The 19,924-nt window shown below is 45.9% G+C and overlaps 1 protein-coding gene across 1 annotated transcript; it reads right to left on the bottom strand.

Moving 5' to 3' along the window:
- Window positions 1-1,012: 1,012 nt before the first annotated feature.
- LOC119937052 (histone acetyltransferase p300-like) lies at window positions 1,013-19,839 on the bottom strand. Its single transcript, XM_038756676.1, has 10 exons — window positions 19,766-19,839; window positions 17,160-17,494; window positions 14,278-14,536; window positions 11,600-11,713; window positions 6,975-7,068; window positions 5,872-6,009; window positions 4,153-4,270; window positions 3,257-3,434; window positions 1,874-1,946; window positions 1,013-1,481 (listed from the first exon to the last, which is right to left on the bottom strand). The coding sequence occupies exons 1-9, from the start codon at window positions 19,782-19,784 to the stop codon at window positions 1,876-1,878; spliced, it is 1,326 nt and encodes a 441-aa protein (XP_038612604.1). The 5' UTR covers window positions 19,785-19,839; the 3' UTR covers window positions 1,013-1,481; window positions 1,874-1,875.
- Between the last annotated feature and the right edge of the window lie 85 nt (window positions 19,840-19,924).

Genomic DNA, 19,924 nt, shown 5'->3' with positions numbered 1-19,924 from the left:
GCTGCTTCTCAGTATATGTATGACCCTATACTTACAGCCACAAAGGAGCAGGATTCTGTTTCACCTTACTTTGGGGTGAAAGAGTGGAGGGGAAGCGGAGTGAAAAGGAAAAGGGAGTGATCCTCAGGGAAAACTGAGGGGAGGCGGCTGGTGTCTGGCCGTCAACATCTAAGCTCTGACCCTCAGCCAGTGAATTACCCTGGCCCCAATATACCACTGATTGATTAGTTATTAGATTATTGATAGAGCAGAGACAACCCAATGCCTTATAGGTAGGCTGAGGGATGGTGGATGGGTACCTGAGTTCCCTGGGGAGAATCAAGTTCAATAGGATTTATTGGGACTGAATTAGGTTCACCTGGAACTAGGACTGTAAGCTCATTATGGGCAGGGAACATTTCCGCTAATTCTGTTGTACTCTTCCAAATGCTTAGTATAGTGCTTTGCACATAGTAAGCACTCAATCAATCAATCAATCGTATTTATTGAGGCTTACTGTGTGCAGAGCACTGTACTAAGCACTTGGGAAGTACAAGTTGGCAACATATAAATATCACTGATGGATTGATTTCTGGGATGACTTACATGTGGCACTGGAATCCGGGGGTTGGAGTCTAATATTCTACTATTTCCCCTATTTGTAATCTATTTTGGTCTCTTCTTCCTCGGAGACTGTAAACTCCTTGTGGGAAGGGATCACATCTGCCAACTCTGTTTTATTATACTTTCTGAAGCATTTAGTACAGTGCTCTGCACCAAATAAGCACTCACTAAACACCACTGAGTGACTGACTGAGCCGTAGAAGGGGACATGCCTGCCCTCCCCACTACAGGGATATTAAGAATAAATGTGGTATTTGTTAAGCGTGGGTAAATCCAAGCAAACTGGGTTGGACACAGTCCCTGTCCCAGATGGGGCTCACAATCTTAATTCCATTTTTAGATGAGGTAACCGAGGCCCAGAGAAGTGAAGCGACTTGCCCAAGGTCACACAGCAGAAAAGTGGCGGAGCTGGGATTAGAAACCAGGTTCTCCTAGCTCCCCGGCTTGTGCTCTATTCACGCTGCTTCTCCCAGGGATATTGCCAGGACCTGGAGGGGTGGCGGAGGGGGGAGCGTGATGGTGGTGTATGAAGAGAGATGGGAAATGAAGGCTGCGTGGCAGAAGGAGTCTTACTTAGACACTGATTGGATCCACTGGGGCTGATTAAATGCTGGGGACAGGAGAGCTGCAGTGAGCCCCTCTCTGTTGGAGCCCAATTCCAGTTATGATTGCCTGCCCACCCACCCACAGCCCAAGAAAGGCGGGAAGTGTGATCGAAGGCTCCAGCTACTGCAGGAAGGGCAGGGAGTTTTCACTTCAAGCCCGCAAGTTGAGTTTCACGGCAGAGCCGAGGAGGAGAGCCCACTTGGGCACAGGCGAGGCAGAGGCTCACCAACAGGCTGGCCGATGTTCCAGCTGCTTCTCTGGTGCTCTGAGGACTGAACGGAAGACTGTTTCAGATGTATGTAACCTCCCTGGTGCTCCCCTGAGCCCTGGCCTGGGACTTCCCATCCTTACGCACCTAGAGATCGCCATTAGAGCCCCGCACCCCATCCATTCCCTTACTGGTTTGGCCCCTGCTGCCTACTCGAGAGGCCATCAGGGTGGAATTACACAAGAGGCCAAGCTGAAAAATCTCAGGGAAAGGTTGCCACTGCGCAAACTCGCAGAATCGGGTCCTCACCCATTGGAAAGGTCCTCAAACTCAACTCCCCCCCTCCCCCCCATACACCTGCCCCTTTTACTAATCTGGGGATTTGAGTCAAGAACCGGAAATCATCTAAAACATCCTAAACAGGGTACGGGTAAAAAAAAAAAAAGGCACCCTTACTTTTAGCAATTCATTGCTGACTGCATCTGCTGAGAGGGCGGGCTGGGAACTTGTACCTCCCCAGAACTGGCACCTGGAAGGAAATATTGCAGATTGAACGTTCCTCAGCTCCACCACTTCAGGCAAGACACTTATCTGTGCTTCAGTTCCTTCATCTGGACCTGTTCTCCTTCCCTGTTAAACTGGGAGAGTCACCTGTGGGACAGGGACTAGGTCTGTCCTGATTATCTTGCGTTCTAGTATACTGCTTACTATAGTGCCTGGCATGTAGTAAGCACTTAACAAATGCTACTATTATTATATTATTATTAGTATTCCCACAGGAAAGGCAAAGAAATGGTAATAGATAATGTCAGAAGAGAGCCATGTTTCTGGTGGGGGTTTTTTTCACCCTGGCCCCACCAAGTTACCTCACAAGCCCCCTCCCTCAAATCAAATGCAGCTGTCTTAGAGGCAGCATAAGGTCATTCATTAAAGAAACACCATAAAACCAGAAAATGGTGATTTTGCAGCAAAGTTAAAGGGAAAATAATAATAATAATAATAATGATGGTATTTGTTAAGCAGCATGGCTCAGTGGAGAGAGCCCAGGCTTTGTAGTCAGAGGTCAGGGGTTCAAGTCCCGGCTCCACAACATGTCAGCTGTGTGGCTTTGGGCAAGTCACTTCACTTCTCTGGGCCTCAGTTACCTCATCCTAAAATGGGGATTAAGACTGTGAGCCCCCCGTGGGACAACTTGATCACCCTGTAACCTTCCCGGCGTTTAAAACAGTGCTTTGCACTTAATAAAAGCCATTTTAATTTGTACTTCCCAAGCGCTTAGTACAGTGCTCTGCACATAGTAAGCGCTCAATAAATACGATTGATTGATTGATTGATTGATTAAGCACTTACTATGTGCGGAGCACTTCCTACTTGGCCAAACTGCCAGGATTAAACATGTCCCGGGGGGAATGCCCTGGGGCATCTGGGAAGAGCCACAGGACCTTGGAGTATGGGTTCCCCCCCCATCAGCCCCAGATCAACCCGGCTCACCAAAATACCACCGCCACAATTAGGGACCAAGTCAGTCCCCTGGCTTCCACAATCCAAATCGGTTCTTCAATTCTAACAAGTATTTCTGGCTGCTCTCAAATCTCTAGAGCTCTTGAATCTTAAGAAGCCACTTGTTTACAGGGACAACCTTCTAGGTAGTTCAGAGAACCCATCAAGATGAACACGGGCTAGAATTCTTAAAAGACCAAGAGCCGTTTTAAGCCCTCCTAGCCAAGGAAGCTATAAGCAGCTTTTGGGAGGGGAGAGGGCATTCCATCCAGATGCATTTAACCTCCCAAGATCCCTCCAACATATTACCACCACCAACACAATCACAACAGCTCTTACTAGCAGACATTCCTGGCTGTGGCTGCCCCATACTGGGCCCTTGACTCATGGAGGATGGCAGTGGCATGCCTGGGGCATTCCGCATCATGCTCTGTTTCTGGTGTCTAGTCCTCCGCTTCTCCTCCAGTTCCTTCTGGATATTATAGATCTTCTCGGATAACAGGTGATAGTACTCCGCCTTTACGATTTTGGGGGTGAAGGAGCAAGGGGAGAAAACAGGTTAAACATAGAACAGTTAAATGGAGATGAATGTATTCATTAGCTGAGTAGATTCACTGGCAAGGAGGAGAGGGAGATGAGACTTTGGCCTGTTAGCTCGTCAGTGGTCTCTCCATTTCTTTAAACACATATTGAGTTAAAAAGTACTACATTTCTACAAGATATCTGCTTTAACATTTCTTTTCAGCATTTTTAACAGAGGAGTGAAATATTTCAGCTAAACTTCCCTCTCCCATAGAGCATAGTTCTAGCTTTTACTAACCTGCTGAAAAAGATAATAATAATGATGACATTTTATTAAGTGCTTACTATATGCAAAGCACTGTTCTAAGTGCTGGGGAGGTTACAAGGTGATCAGGTTGTCCTATTAGGGGCTCCCAGTCTTAATCCCCATTTTACAGATGAGGTAACTGAGGCCTAGAGAAGTGAAGCGACTTGCCCAAAGTCACAAAGCTCATAATTGGCGGAGCTGGGATTTGAACCCATGACCTCTGACTCCAAAGCCCGGGCTCTTTGCCACTGAGCCACGCTGCTTCTCTTAGCAGATCTTATAACACAACTGTAATGCCTCCAACTGGATTTACTACCATAAGGTATCATATCAGACTAGCAGGCTCAATCAGTTTTAAGATGATCACAGAAAGAGTGAAGTCTGTATATGGAGAGCAGATACTTACTCGGCTATTTGCTGATTCGTACATGTCGCCTTCCACCTTCCGAGCATATGCAACCAAGTTTTCCAGTCGCCTGTCTTTCAAAACTGCAGGATCAGGAGTAGGAAATATGGCTTGGACACTGAAATAGAAAAATAAGTGGTGTTTTCCATTATGTGAAAAAATCCTCCCGGCTTGTCTCCAAACCAGCTGGATGGAGCCACATCTCCAGGATTTGTTTTAAGAATGAGTTATACAAAGAACAACTTCGAGAGGGACACACAAAGGGATAGCAAGAGCGGACATGAAGGTGTGAAAGCAGATACAATAGCGATCACTTCATATACCCACTGTCCACCCCAATTCCGTTCCTATAATTCCCCAAACCCATTAAGTAGTTAAAAATGGGCACCAGGCATGACTGTCATGAAGAAATACAGAAGCAAAATTTCCTAAAAATAATCAATTACTAATTCAATAAAAAAACCCCGACCCACTTTGTTTCTGTGGCTTCCCAAGAAACCCTCAACTTCAACTTGCTATTTCTTAAGCACCCTCTCAAGAGGCAGAATGAAATCCAATGGTTGTCCCCATCCATGGAGAGCATACGAAGAGCCAACACAGGTCCTTGCGAAGGTGGGTGAGTCTTTCAATCAGAAAACTGGGACTTCAGGGGAAGGGAGAACAAGGATGTTGAGAGGGAGATGTAGTAGAAGAGGTGACAATTACTTTTTAGGATTCACATCCTTTTTCTTAGGAAAAGGGGGATGGAAATGAGGATCCGACAGACAATTACTCTCTACCCCTTCAAGGCCTTATTGAAGGCACATATTCTCCAAGAAGCCTTCCCTGACTAAGCCATCCTTTCCTCTTCGCCCACTCCCTTCTGCATCACTTTGACTTGCTCCCTTCATTCATCCCTTCCTCCCAGCCCCTCAGCACTTATGCCCATAATTGTCATTTATTTATTTATATTAATGTGTGTCTACCCCTCCAGACTGTAAGCTCATTGTGGGCAGGGAATGTGTCTGTTTATTGTTACAGTGTACTCTCCCAAGTGCTTATTATAGTGCTCTGCACACTGTAAGCGCTCTATAAGCTCCCAGACTGAGCCCCCTCCTTCCTCTTCCCCTCCCCACAGCACCTGTACATATGTTTGTACAGATTTATTACTCTATTTATTCATTTATTTTACTTGTACATGTTTATTCTATGTATTTTATTTGTTAATATGTTTTGTTTTGTTGTCTGTCTCCCCCTTCTAGACTGTGAGCCCGCTGTTGGGTAGGGACCATCTCTATATGTTGCCAACTTGTACTTCCCAAGTGCTTAGCACAGTGCTCTACACACAGTAAGTGCTCAATAAATACAATTGAATGAATATAAGTATGATTAAATGAAGCTGACACCTGTTTACTTGTTCTGTTTTGCTGTCTGTCTCCCCCTTCTAGCCTGTGAGCCATTGTTGGGTAAGGACTGTCACTATATGTTGCCAAACTGTACTTTCCAAGGGCTTAGTACAGTGCTCTGCACACAGTAAGCGCTCAATAAATATGATTGAATGAATGAATGAATGAATGAATGAATAAAGGATCACAATTAGGATGAGAGGTAGGGGGACAGAAGTAGAAGCCAAGAGAGGAATAAAAGGAGCAGCAGCAAAAAGGGGGAACTAAATGTTGTTAATTAGGGTTGTATTAACAGCATGCATGAGGAAGAATGAAAGCATGCCAGCGTGCTTACAGTTTATGAACAAGATGATTTCGGAGGTCCTGAGTAATATCTTCATGCCATGGTTTCTGAATTCCAGTACTGGATGGTTGGGCTGCTGTTGGCATGGCCCCCAAGTTGGCAAGACTGGCATTTTCACTCATCATTGGGCTTTAAAAAAGGAGTTTTAAAAATAATTTATCAAATACAGGCGGGCTAGAAAAAAGACTGGGAGAGAGGATTGTCAAACTAGAATTCCCATAATATTCTCTATGATTTGAGGTACAAAGGCTGACACTGCCCCTCTCTGTTTGCAGCTCTAAAGTGCCCAGAGATTTCTCACACCACAGGACTCCCCAGCATTAGGGTCAAAGGCATGGGTTCACTTCCAACATCTGGGCCAGGGAACGACCAGGGCTTTTCCTATGAATTCTCCTAGGAATTGGCGCCTTATCTTGGCAGGAGAGTTTGTGTACTCTGGTAAAGCTTAGAGCTATGCCATAGAGGGCCACCCATAACGGAAAGGTCTAAGCTGAAGCATCAGACAAAGTTGATTCACCTGTGCTGGGCAGCAGCGGCATGGGAAGGAATCAAAGACGTACAATCAAATGATCAAAAAGTTGATGAAAGACAATGGCAGAGACTCAAGTTTTTACCACACGGAAGAAGGCAATGGTAAACCACTTCCATATCTTTACCAAGAAAACTCAACGGATACACATACCAGAAGGACTTTATTTCAGAAGATGGGATGTTCCATCTTCCATGGAGGGTATGTCCATGGAGTCGCTTTGGGTCACAAACGACTCTTCAGCATTTGAAGAATTAAGCGCTTAGTACAGTGCTCTGCACACAGTAAGCGCTCAATAAATACGATTGATTGATTGATTATAAAACAAACCTACACAGACCCCTAGGCCAGAGCCTGTGGACTGAGAGGGGGATCTTTGCTCTTTTCTGTTGGCCTGAGGTCTGGGGCGACTGACCTGGTCTTCCTCTTGTCCCACCCCTGCTCTTTGTAGTGTAATGAGAGAAATCACATTGAGGGAAGGAAAATCTTTCATTTGACTTTGGGGAATCCAGTCAAGCATCAGAAAAAATCATCTCATGCATTAGAAATATAAATGGGAACTTACTTTTGAGAATTCACCACTGAACGCAACATTGAGTCAGAAAGCAGACTGGGGGCTTGAACCCCCCCACCTCCGTTTACTCCCAGTGGACTGGCACCTACATAACCAAGAGAATGCCTGCATTTGAAGACTTTCTTTTCACAAGACATTATTTCATACAGTGTGTAAAAATAACTGAGACGAAAAAGCCAACACAAATATATTATGCTTGTGAAATAAGTATCATGTGTTTCGATTGAAGATAACAATTCTTGTTTACATCTTCTCCTCCCCCCTGAAACACACACACACACACACATACACACACACACAGAGTTTGGTTTCTATCTTTAGTCTGCTTAATGCTTGTGCAAGAAAAACCTCTGTCTCTACCTCCCAACGCCCGCCACCTCAACACACCCCTTCCCTCCACAGTGTAGTGGCACTTCTGGAGTAATCATTCTCCCATAAAAAAAAGGACCCTGTTTGCCCACAATCCTGCATTTGTCACTGGAAACACCCATTTGTGTGGTATCACTTTTGGAAAAAACAGTGTACCCCGTCAAGACAGTTTTTTTCAATGGCAAGGGAAGCAGTAGAGTGAAAGGTGTGGAACAGATTGACTGTACAAGAGAAAGCTCTTCATGACTTATTTGCCTTCTGTTTCCACATGGAAACGCTATGCTATTGTTGCATGTGATCCCACAGCCTTCTGCATCCTCAGCGGCAAAGCAGGCTCTCCACAAAGCAAGTGACCACCAACAGCCCAAGGCTAAAGGGACTCAGGGCAACAAGATCATACAGTTGTCTGAACTTGGGAGCATGGCAACGTGATGGCTGAAGGACTCACATTGGACATTTATTCCAGACCAAGGGGATGAATTGCTCACAAAAGGCCTATGAATTCAGGAGAGTTTGAGAGGTGGGGTGGGGAGGAGAGGAAGAGGACTGAGTGAGCAGCAAGCAGAATGCCAGATAAGGAATGGCTTTTGGCCTGGTGAGGGCAACAACTAATGAGCTGCCTACTTTCAGTCTTTCAAATGATAGCAGAGAGAACCTGCACAGCAAGGAAACTATCACGGGAACATTTTCTGGACAACATTTAACACGTACCAGTTCTGAAAGGCATGATAAATGACAAAAGGACCGTCATTAAGGAGTTGAAACTCTAATGGCTCTTCCCCCTAATGACTGTTTTGAAAAAGCGGTACGATATCTTGGTGACTGAAACCTGGAAAAGAGTCTCTACCGTTAGTCATACCAAGATCTCAAATATGAACGAGTGGCTGCTAATGACCACGATCAATCTACTGTTGAAGACAGACGGCTCAAAAGGGGAGCCACAAATGAAGATGGGGAAAACAGTGTGGGTCTGAATAGGAGATTCTGATTGAATAGGTATTGGGAGGTGGGGAGAACGCTACCTTCCCACCCCTTCAACCAATGAGCAGCGGGCCAACGCATGGGGAATTTCCTTCCTTACCAGAGGGAGTCTTACAATAAATTTCCAGTTCTTGCTGATCCAGAGCCAATGCCACCATGGTTAAAGGGCTGTTCCACCACCTAGAAAGAACACCCTCAGCCTTCCTAGGTGGCACGCTGGACTAGCGAGGTTGCTAGCATATATAAAAGTCAGAAGCAAGAACAAACCCTACACAATACACTTCCAGCCTAGCTAGTCCTGCAGCCAACGCTCTCCCTACAAACAACCGGAAGCCACGGGAAGTGATGTTCACCACAAAGCAGCATTTAGTTTTGCAAAAAAAAAAAAATCTTCCACGTGAATAATGCTATAATTCAGAAACAAACCAAGCTCTGGTGGTGTGGTGGTACACGAGACAACCATAGAGCTATCTGGGACAAGAGGTAGGTTGCGGGCAATTTAGACTACGAGAAGGATAGGGAGTGACTCCTTCGCTCTTGTGCTCGAGCCGCAGAGCACTGCTGGTGGAAATCTAAATATCAGGCTGATTTCGTCCACTTCAAGTTTATCCTTGCATGCTTTAACTCTGCCCAGCAAAACTATTTCTTTACCCTTATAGACACCCATGCCCATCGCCCTCTCCATTTGTTTCAGACATTTAACTCCCTCCTCAGGCCCCATCTCCCCTCAGGCAGTAGATTCCGAGACAACCTTTAAGCCACTTGCTTTTTCAGACTACCAAAAGGAAATAGGAATCAGATAGGATGATAGGAAATAGGAAACAGAGACCCCTACTTAGGTATCATTCTATATAGTCAGTTTCTATACAGGGCTTCAATCAGCTTTGCTGTTCAAAGAAGCAGTAAAACATTCTTCTCTGAAATACATTTCTCTTCAAGAATTTTGATCACATGAAGGCTGGAACATTTTCCAGAGGTCTGAAACATTTTTGAACATCTCTGAGATAAAGGCATTCTGTTCTGTCAGAACGTGTGCTTTAACTACACATTTTGTGTAGAAGACAACAGCAGAACAAGGGGAAGGGACATTCTTTTGACCACTCATGTCTTCTGAATCCAGCACACTATGGTGTCAGAGAAAAGATATTACAGCAAGAGTCTTCGCTAAAACTGGATTTGGAAAGAACACACTCCTGTGTTACTGGAAAATGGGGTCTACGGATTAACATGCATTTATTCATTCATTCGATCATATTTATTGAGCGCTTACTGTATGCAACACACAATACTAAGTGCTTAGCAGAACTGAGTTCCAAGGAAAAATACATTCTTAATCGAGGCCCCAGGATTAGGGCATTCGTTCCCTTCATTTTTAGTCTACTAGAGAACTACATTATAGATACTTTGATTCTCCTTCCACTAAATGGCACACTGAGAGACATTTTAGGTCAAATCGGCTATTGCAATGGAAGGTCTTCCCTATCAACACTATGTTTAGAAGATTGTCTGCTCAAATGAGAACTCAACAGACAGCTATGGCCTCTTAACAAGACTACTCAGTTCTGCAATAACTCTTTTTCTGGCTAAAATATTATTAGGAAATTACAGAACCCTGCCCAGCAAGGTGAACCTGTTTGGAAATGAAGACCTGCAGTGTCGGGCACGGTACTAGTTAAATTCATCCCAACAACCTGAAGTTAAAATTTAAGAAAACTAATTAAAACAATTACGTCAGAGGGGAGAGTGCACAAGATCTCAATGAATAAATGCATAGCTTAAAAAGCCATTTGAAGTTATATGGTGGCTTAGGATAAAGCTGTATAAAAAGTTAGTTTTAAAAGTCTCTTGCTGTGTTTACAGTTTATGAACCAAAGGGAGAAAATTAAATGCATAAAACCTTCTTAGAGCATTTTTCAAGGAGACAGTAGTGATCAAGGCTTTGTTTACAGAGGAAATGTGGTAGTTGGGAAAAAGGAAAATCAGACATTTTACAGCTTTGGAAAAGGGCCTGACCAAATAACCTAGAGTTGGAGAGTCTGACAAGTCAAAAACAAAGCTGACAATCGATCTTATCATAAACCAATCTCTGGGGAAGGCTAGGTGAAAATTTGGTATGGATCGAGGTAATTTGGGTACTTTTCCAAGGTGAGATATACCTGAATGGGACCTCTGAAGTGGAAAATAAAACACATTGATCATAAATATTGAGTCATGAATGAAAGGTGCACAGACTTACTCATGGTATTCATGGGGCGCATCCCCTGGGGGGACTGCCCTGCCGACTGACTCTTCACTTGAGCTTGGGTTTGGGGCTGCATCTGGTTGCCTTGATAGGTTAGGCCAAGGGATGCATAAGCCCTCTCAATAGAACTGGGATCAATCTGACTGGTCATGTTGAGGCTGGGGATAGTTTGTTGGTCCACGCCTATGGGGCCAAGATATCTAAATCCCACTGAAGCTCCACTCAATAATGCTACGGGGAGGCGGGGGGGAAATTAGCAAAAAACATTAAAAGGCTAATGGAAGAAAAAAGGCACCATGCACATTCAAATATTAGCTCAAAGAAAGGAAAACTACAAATATTTCCATCACAAGTTTTAAACAACCAGTTTGCCAGTGCTTTCTCTCTACTGCCCTTCTGCTTTGGTCTTTTAAAACACCATACATAATGGAAGTGCAAGGCTCTGGTATTTATTATCAGTGAGGTAACACATAGCTATAAAAGAGACAAAGTGATCTTAAAATCAGTAAAAACAGTTGTGACATAATCATCATCATCATCATTATGGTGTTTGTTAAGTGCTTACTATGTGCCAAGCACTGTTCTAAGTAATGGGGTAGATACAACATAGGTTGTCTCATGTGGGGCTCCCAGTCTTAATCCCCATTTTACAGATGAGGGAACTGAGGCTCAGAGAAGTTAAGCAGCTAGCCCAGGGTCCGCCAGTGACAAGTGGTGGAGTCAGGATTAGAAACCACATCCTCCGACTCCCAAGCCCAGGCTATTGCCACTGAGCCATGCTGCTTCTCTTGACCTGGATTAAAATCAACTATAATGTATACCAAAAGCTTAATTATATATTTAAAAAGTCATACTATCAAATTGAGTGCTACATAACATGTAATTTTTATATTTATTTTAATCTCTCACTGTCACGAATTGCACATGTACAAAATTCTCTCGAGTTTCTTGAAGCAACAGTCGTAATGAGTACATATATGTATGTATACACACACACACACACACATGCAAGTTCAAGGCTTACATTGCTGATTTCTCTTATCTCCTGAATTTCTGAGGGGCAGGCACACAAGACAGTCAGGTCTTGCACAATTCTTCCAATGAAACATGATTTGTCGTGAAGATGCACAGTGTGTCACTAAGGAGTGAAGGAGAGAGGAAAAGCAATTTTTCAAATGTTTTCGCCTTTATTCTTACATTTTCACTCAGCACTCAATCAATTCCGTACTTAATCAGGATTGCAGAAAGACACTGAAGAGTGAAGGAGAGAGGAAAAGCAATTTTTCAAATGTTTTCTCCTTTATTCTTACATTTTCACTCAGCACTCAATCAATTCCGTACTTAGAAAGAGAAAGCATGTTCTAGCTCTTCTGCAACGTGTGCATGTGTGTGAACGCGTGCAAAAATAAGAGGCTTCTCTAGGATTCCTGTACCTGGCTCTTCTCTAGAGGACCTAGCGGGCTTAAACTGCCTAGCCAAAGCTTGGAAAGTAGCCCTATAAGGGCTGGATTTTCCCCACCTGACAGGGCTTTGCTTCCGGAGGCGCTCGATGATGATGATAATAATGACAGGCCTGGCCTGCACTTGGGGAAGCATCGCTCCATAGCTCTGCCGAATTTTCACATGCACCAAGATCACACTCACGCGGCGGCTGGAAAGTCCCAGCACAGGACAGGGAGGTCACCACAATGCGAAAGCACCTCCCACGTATGGCAGCAACCTAGTTACCCCCTGGTGCCCTCCTCAACCCTCCTGTGGTCCCAGCAGTGAGGGCCCAGCCCGGTGATGGAGCCAACTTGTACTTCCCAAGCTCTTAGTACAGTGCTCTGCACACAGTAAGTGCTCAATAAATACGATTGAATCAATCAATCATATTTATTGAGCACTTACGGTGTGCAGAGCACTGTACTAAGCGATTGGGAAGTACAACTTGGCAACATATAGAGATAGTCCCTACCTAACAGAGGGCTCACAGTCATTGAATGAATGAATGAATGGAGCCATACTATAGTGGCTTCATTTGTCTCCCCGCAGTGCAGAGAGGATTGCAGGGGGGCTGGCACAAGGGTGGAGACAGGTGCTGACAACATCTGGTTTTCTTCCTACTCGATATGACTCACTTCATGGAATTTCCGTTCAAAACACAGGTAGAAATATTGATGATACAGGGACAGGCAATTAAGAAAGAAAGGGCAGGATGGTAGTGGTGGTGGTGGAGGAGATGGGAGGAAAGGAGTAATAATAATAATAATAATGGCATTTATGAAACGCTTACTATGTGCAAAGCACTGTTCTAAGTACTGGGGAGGTTACAAGGAGATCAGGTTGTCCCACAGGGGGCTCACGGTCTCAATCCCCATTTTACAGATGAGGTAACTGAGGCACAGAGAAGTTAAGTGACTTGCCCAAAGTCACACAGCTGACAATTGGCAGAGCTGGGATTCAAACCCATGACCTCTGACTCCAAAGCCCGAGTAAGTGGAGGTAGGGGCTTTAATCTTTGGAAGTCCAACCACTTCCACCTTCAATGGCTCCATCCTGACTTGGAGCCAGCAGCCAATAGTTAGTAGTCTCCCTAGGCTCTGGGTCTCCTGGTTAGAGCGAGGTGGGAGGTAATGCTCCTGTGACACCTTTTAAACTGTACTACGTATATTTGGAAGCCTTTCCTAGGGACTCATCACTGAATAAAAACCCTTTTTTAGTTACATCTTAACCACACTTTTCTCCGGCGGAACCAATTGTTTGACCAACGCAGAAGGCATCATCACAACTGATGGATGCTGACTTCTTACTGTCTAGAAACCAAACATAAGCAAAATGGAGATCGAGGAGAGAACAAAAGTGCTTTGCACATAGTAAGCGCTCAATAAATGCCAAAAAAAAACAATCCCCCACCCCTCAAAAAAAATAAATAAAAGGTGTCTGTCTAAATTCTGATCCATCCAAAAGAAAATCGAACCACTTTCTATCCCTCCTCCCCTGGGCCCTAAAGCCAAAGAACGTGACACTACTGCAATGCTTTGGAGCCCGGGCTTGAGAGTCAGAGGTCGTGGGTTCAAATCCCGGCTCCGCCACTTGTCAGCTGTGTGACTTTGGGCAAGTCACTTGACTTCTCTGTGCCTCAGTTACCTCATCTGCAAAAATGGGGGTTGAGACTGTGAGCCCCACGTGGTACAACGTGATCACCTTGTATCCTCCCCAGCGCTTAGAACAGTGCTTTGCACATAGCAAGTGCTTAATAAATACCACCATTATTATTATTATTTGGAGACACACCCAGCTGACGCAGAGTGGTCTAAGCTAGGCTGCCAGCTGACTTCTCTGGTTGGGAGTGGACCTGAACAAAAACTTTAAATTCTGAAGTGGTCCAACCCGCAGAGTTTCAGAGCTCATCGGGGAGACAAATTCCTGTAGAACACCAGTTGAGAATCACTACCCTAAGCTCCTATAACTATAAATTACCTACTTTCAGTACCACTCCAGCTCCCAAGCCCATCTCAGACTACAGTAATTCTATCACACAATGAGGCAGGTTAGCTTGGAGTCATTGTACATCTCCCTAATTTAGTGAACAGGACTACTTCCAAATCCAAGTAGGACTTTGATATGTTAAATAATGAGGTATTGTTTTTGCCATTGTGGCCTCATTTGTTTCTCCGCTCTTTTCCCCCCATTTGGTCTACTGCTTCTCTAGCCACTTACCCTGACAGGACTTGCCGGCCTGACAGTGTGTCATGTGGTTGAGGACGTTCTTGATCGTGCGGCAGTGGGGAAGGTTGCACTGTCGGGCTTCACCGTTTGCCTGCTCCCGCTGCTGACATTTGTGGGCGTGCAAGAGGAGAACAAGTTGCTGTTGGATGAGCTTCCGCTTCTCTGGATCTTTTCCGGGGCCCCCGGACCCCATTCCCTGGGGGGCTGTAGGCACCATCCCAGCTTGCTGAACTGAGGCCTGTTGCTGGTCCTTAAAAACACATGAACAAATGCACACTTGATATCACTTCACTTCCCCAAATTATAGCACTCAGTTTAACCATTGGTTAGTGAGATATTTCATAAAACTGCAGCTATAGGAGATATTTCTTGAGATTATTTTAGGGATCTTTTGGGAAGTGAACACTTTTTTTTTTTTTACACATTTAGTTTACAAATCAGTTCAATATTTAAGCTGTATGCACATCAATCGTATTTATTGAGCGCTTACTGTGTGCAGAGCACTGTACTAAGCGCTTGGGAAGTACAGTTGGCAACATATAGAGACAGTCCCTACCCAACAGTGGGCTCACAGTCTAAAAGAAACACTGTTCTAAGCGCTGTGGAGATACAAGGTGATCAGGTTGTCCCACGGGGGGCTCACGGTCTTAATCCCCATTTTACAGATGAGGTAACTACGGCCCAGAGAAGTTAAGTGACTTGCCCAAAGTTACACAGCTGACAAGTGGCGGAGTCGGGATTTGAACCCACGACCTCTGACTCCAAAGCCCGGGCTCTTTCCACGGAGCCACGCTGCTTCTCTGCATTATCCAAAATATCTTCCTAATGAAATGGGGAATATGAGCCTTTTAAGAACACACTTGCCAAAGGATTTTTGATGGCTCCGGTAACAAGTTATTCACGAACCTTCTGAAAAGAGATTATGCAAGTTAAAGAAAAAGTCTATCGACACATTTTTTGTTCTCTCTAAGTCTGGTATGGAACCAAAAGAAACCTGATTATTCAAGCATCAAGATGTGGAAATCCCACGTCTTATTATTCCAACTGTAAATTATGATCTTGGGTGGCTCGATCGCCCTATTCACTCAGGAAGACTAAGAGAATCCCACCATTAGAACTGAAGAAGTCCACCTCAGAACAGTGAACAATTTAATATAATCCATCAGGGGAATTTACTGAGCATTTATTGGAAGCAAAGCAAAGCACTGTAATAATAATAATAACAGTGGGATCTATTTAGCGCTTACAAAGCACTGTTCTAAGCACTGGGCAGGTTACAAGGTGATCAGGTTGTCCCATGGGGGACTCACAGTCTTAATCCCCATTTTACAGATGAAGTAACTGAGGCACAGAGAAGTTAAGTGACATGCCCAAAGTCACACAGCTGACAATTGGTAGAACTGGGATTTGAACCCCTGACCTCTGACTCCAAAGCCCGTGCTCTTTCCACTGAGCCACGCTGCTTCTCAAAAGTGATCCAGTTGTCCCACAGGGGGCTCACGGTCTTAATCCCCATTTTACAGAAGAGGTAACTGAGGCACAGAGAAGTGAAGTGACTTGCCCAAAGTCACACAGTGGGTAATTGGCAGAGCCGGGGTTTGAACCCATGACCTCTGTCTCTGAAGCCCGGGCTCTTTCCGGGCTGCTTTCAGAGAAGCAGCGTGGCTCAGTGGAAAGAGCCCGGGCTTCGGAGTCAGAGGTCATGGGTTCAAATCCCAGCTCTGCCACTTGTCAGTTGTGTGACGTTGGGCAAGTCACTTCACTTCTCTGGGCCTCAGTTCCCTCATCTGGAAAATGAGGATTGACTGTGAGCCCCCCGTGGGACAACCTGATCACCTTGTAACCTCCCCAGCGCTTAGAACAGTGCTTTGCACATAGTAAGTGCTTAATAAATGCCATCATTATTATTATTATTTCCATTGAGCCACGCTGAAAGTGCTAGGGAGAATACAGGAGAGATGGTAGGTGCAATCTCTGCCCATAAGGAGTTTACAGAGTAGGCATACCTTAAATTACACAGCGCTCAAAATAGACGATTGAATGAATGAATGAATTACATCCATCCTCAATAAAACCATCCTGAGGCTACAATCAATCAATCAATCGTATTTATTGAGTGCTTACTGTGTGCACAGCACTGTACTAAGCGCTAGGGAAGTACAAGCTGGCAACATATAGAGACAGTCCCTACCCAACAGTGGGTTCACAGTCTAAAAGGGGGAGACAGAGAACAAAACCAAACATACTAACAAAATAAAATAAATAGAATAGATATGTACAAGTAAAATAAATAGAGTAATAAATATGTACAAACATATATACATATATACAGGTGCTGTGGGGAAGGGAAGGAGGTATGGGGGGATGGAGAGGGGGACGAGGGGGAGAGGAAGGAAGGGGCTCAGTCTGGGAAGGCCTCCTGGAGGAGGTGAGCTCTCAGTAGGGCCTTGAAGGGAGGAAGAGAGCTAGCTTGGCGGATGGGCAGAGGGAGGGCATTCCAGGCCCGGGGGGATGACGTGGGCCGGGGGTCGACAGCAGGACAGGCGAAAACGAGGTATGGAGAGGAGATTAGCGGCGGAGGAGCGGAGGGTGCGGGCTGGGCTGGAGAAGGAGAGAAGGGAGGTGAAGTAGGAGGGGGCCAGGGGATGGACAGCCTTGAAGCCCAGGGTGAGGAGTTTCTGCTACAGCCTTCACCAGGTGATTCTCTGCAAAACACATTCCTTCAAACAACCGCAAAGTTCCAGCCTGCTGCTATGCACAAGTAAATCCTCCCTCCAACCTCCTCCCTCCTTCTTAGTCCAAGATTAAGCCATCAACAATGAAGAGATCTTGGAGGCAGTTCTGCCCATTCTCTCCACATCTCCCTCTCCTACCGTGACCAGCTGGCGCAACTCCTGGATGCTCTTTATCAGGCTTCCCAGCTGCTTGTTGACTCTGAAGTTCTTCTTGCAGTACGGGGTCCGGCAAAGCGGGCAGGGGATTGCCCCGTGGTCCCTGCCCTTTGCGTCGCCGTGGCAGGTGATGCAGTGGCAGCAGAAGTTATGCCCGCAGTCGACCGTCACCGGGTCAGACAGGAAGTCCAAGCAGATGGGGCATTTGGCTTCCTCCTCTAACTTGTCCGTGAGCCTGGCTGTGGCCATTGCCGCTAGGCCCTGGGGTGGGGACAGCAGCTCAGGGGCCCTGAGCCGAGCGAGAGCCACGGTCACCTCTGCCAGGGAGGGAGGGTGGAAGGTCAGAAACCAAATCAATTCCTCAGGGCTACTTATTGAGTACTTACTATGGGCAGAACACTGTAGTAAGTGCTTGGGACTGTAAACTTGATATGGGCAGGGAACATATCTGCCAATTCTGTTGTACTGTACTCTCCTGGGTGCTTAGTACAGTGCCCTGCACATAGTAAGTCCTAAATAATAATAATAATGGTATGTATTAAGCACTTACTATGTGCAAATCAATCAATCAATCAATTGTATTTGAGCACTTACTGTGTGCAGAGCACTGTACTAAGCACTTGGGAAGTACAAGTTGGCAACATAACAGCACAAACAGCAACAGCATAACAGCATAACATAACAGCATAACAGCATAATCAATCAATCAATCATATTTATTGAGCGCTTACTGTGTGCAGAGCACTGTACTAAGTGCTGGGGAGGTTACAAGGTGATCAGGTTGTCCCACCGGGGGGGGGGTTCACAGTCTGCAGCGTGGCTCAGTGGAAAGAGCCCGGGCTTTGGAGTCAGAGGTCGTGGGTTCAAATCCCGGCTCTGCCCCTCGTCAGCTGTGCGACTTTGGGCAAGTCACTTAACTTCTCTGGGCCTCAGTTCCCTCATCTGTAAAACGGGGATGAAGACTGTGAGTCCCACGTGGGACAACCTGATTACCTTGTATCTACCCCAGCGCTTAGAACAGTGCCTTGCACATAGTAAGCGCTTAACAAATACCAACATTATTATTATTATTAATCCCCATTTTACAGATGAGGGAACTGAGGCCAAGAGAAGTTTAAGTTACTTGCCCAAAGTCGCACAGCTGACAATTGGTGGAGCGGGATTTGAACCCATCACCTCTGACTCCAAAGCCCGGGCTCTTTCCACTGGGCCACGCTGAATGGATCCCATTGGGAGAGTATAATGTAATAAAATTATGAGACACATTCCCTGCCATTAATGAACCCAGCTCTTTGGGAGGTTGGGGGGCGGGGGGGCCCTCCAGAGAACCCTGCCCTCCCCACTCCGCTCTTCAGAATCTCCCAGGGAACACGGGGGCCATTTCTGAGCTACGGGACCTGGCAGCACGTGCCATAACGGAGAAAATAAAAATAACGACATAAACTCGTGGGCGGGGAATTTGTCTACCAACTATTACATTATCCTCTCCCAAGCACTTAGTACAGTGAGCTAATCGTTCAATAAATACCCCTAATTGGTAAAGACGTCCCATGTCGCTGAAACCCAGGCTGGTCGGCATAAAACCAGAAGGCCTGAGGCTCCAGGGGACCAGAAGCCCCCTATAAACATCATCAATCGTATTTATTGAGCGCTTACTATGTGCAGAGCACTGTACTAAGCGCTTGGTATAAACATCGGAGAGACATCAAACTAAACAGGCATGGCTCAGTGGAAAGAGCTTGGGCTTTGGAGTCAGAGGTCGTGGGTTCAAACCCCGGCTCTGCCAATTGTCAGCTGTGTGACTTTGGACAAGTCACTTCTCTAGGTCTCATTTACCTCATCTGTAAAATGGGGATTAAGACCGGGAGCCCCCCCATGGGCCAACCTGATCACCTTGGAACCTCTCCAGCGCTTAGAACAGTGCTTTGCACATAGTAAGCGCTTAATAAATGCCATCATTATTATTATTACTATTCCCCTCTACACTTTGGGTCTGAGCTGGATGCGGGGACCGCCCCCAACCACCCAAGCCAGGGTTCCCAGTAGTCCTCCATCCCATCGCCCTCCCCAACTTCTGCCTGTTAGGAAACACCACTGTCGGTGTGAAGTCAATGTTACGTTGCCAATTTGTACTTCCCAAGCGCTTAGTACAGTGCTCCGCATCATCATCATCATCAATCGTATTTATCGAGCGCTTGCTATGTGCAGAGCACTGTACTAAGCGCTTGGGAAGTACAAATTGGCAACATATAGAGACAGTCCCTACCCAACAGTGGGCTCACAGTCTACTGCACACAGTAAGCGCTCAATAAATACGATTGATGATGATGATGAAGTCCCCCCTGCCCCACCCCTCCTTCCCCTGTGTGCGCTGGCCCTTTCAGCTCCTCACAGCGGCCCCCAGGCTCTCTTCTGGGGAAGCAGCCCATGATGTGGTGGGAAGGCCAGTTGGGCTGTGACATCCCCCTCTGCTTCCTCCTAGTTCTGAAAGCAGAACAAGGATGCTCCTGGACCCGGTTAGTGATATGTGGGAAAGGTCTCTGGGACTTCCAAGGGTCCTACTCCCTCTCCTCTTCCCGCTCCCTCACCTCTCCTGCTCCCAACCATGCGATGGCTCTTCGGCCTTGGAGCCCGGGTGTGCTGCACTTCCTGAAAGTGGCACTTCCTGGTGATGGTTCATCTTGGGGGTGGGATTTTTGAGGGGGTAGCTCCACCCGGGGGTGGGCCTTCCTGGGGCTGGTCCTGCC

This window comes from Tachyglossus aculeatus, chromosome 14 (assembly GCF_015852505.1).
Source record: "Tachyglossus aculeatus isolate mTacAcu1 chromosome 14, mTacAcu1.pri, whole genome shotgun sequence".
NCBI classification, from domain to species: Eukaryota; Metazoa; Chordata; class Mammalia; order Monotremata; family Tachyglossidae; genus Tachyglossus; species Tachyglossus aculeatus.
The sequence above is the reverse complement of the archived record's forward strand: the minus strand, read 5'-3'. Positions and strand labels throughout refer to the sequence as shown.

Excerpts from the sequence above, each read along its gene's own strand:
- LOC119937052 (XM_038756676.1), bottom strand. Across the intron at positions 7,069-11,599 it reads AGATAAGAGAAATCAGCAAT|GTGCCAGTCCACTGGGAGTA; the intron begins GTAAGCCTTGAA and ends TTGGTTATGTAG. Across the intron at positions 4,271-5,871 it reads AATCATCTTGTTCATAAACT|TGTCCAAGCCATATTTCCTA; the intron begins GTAAGCACGCTG and ends TTTCTATTTCAG.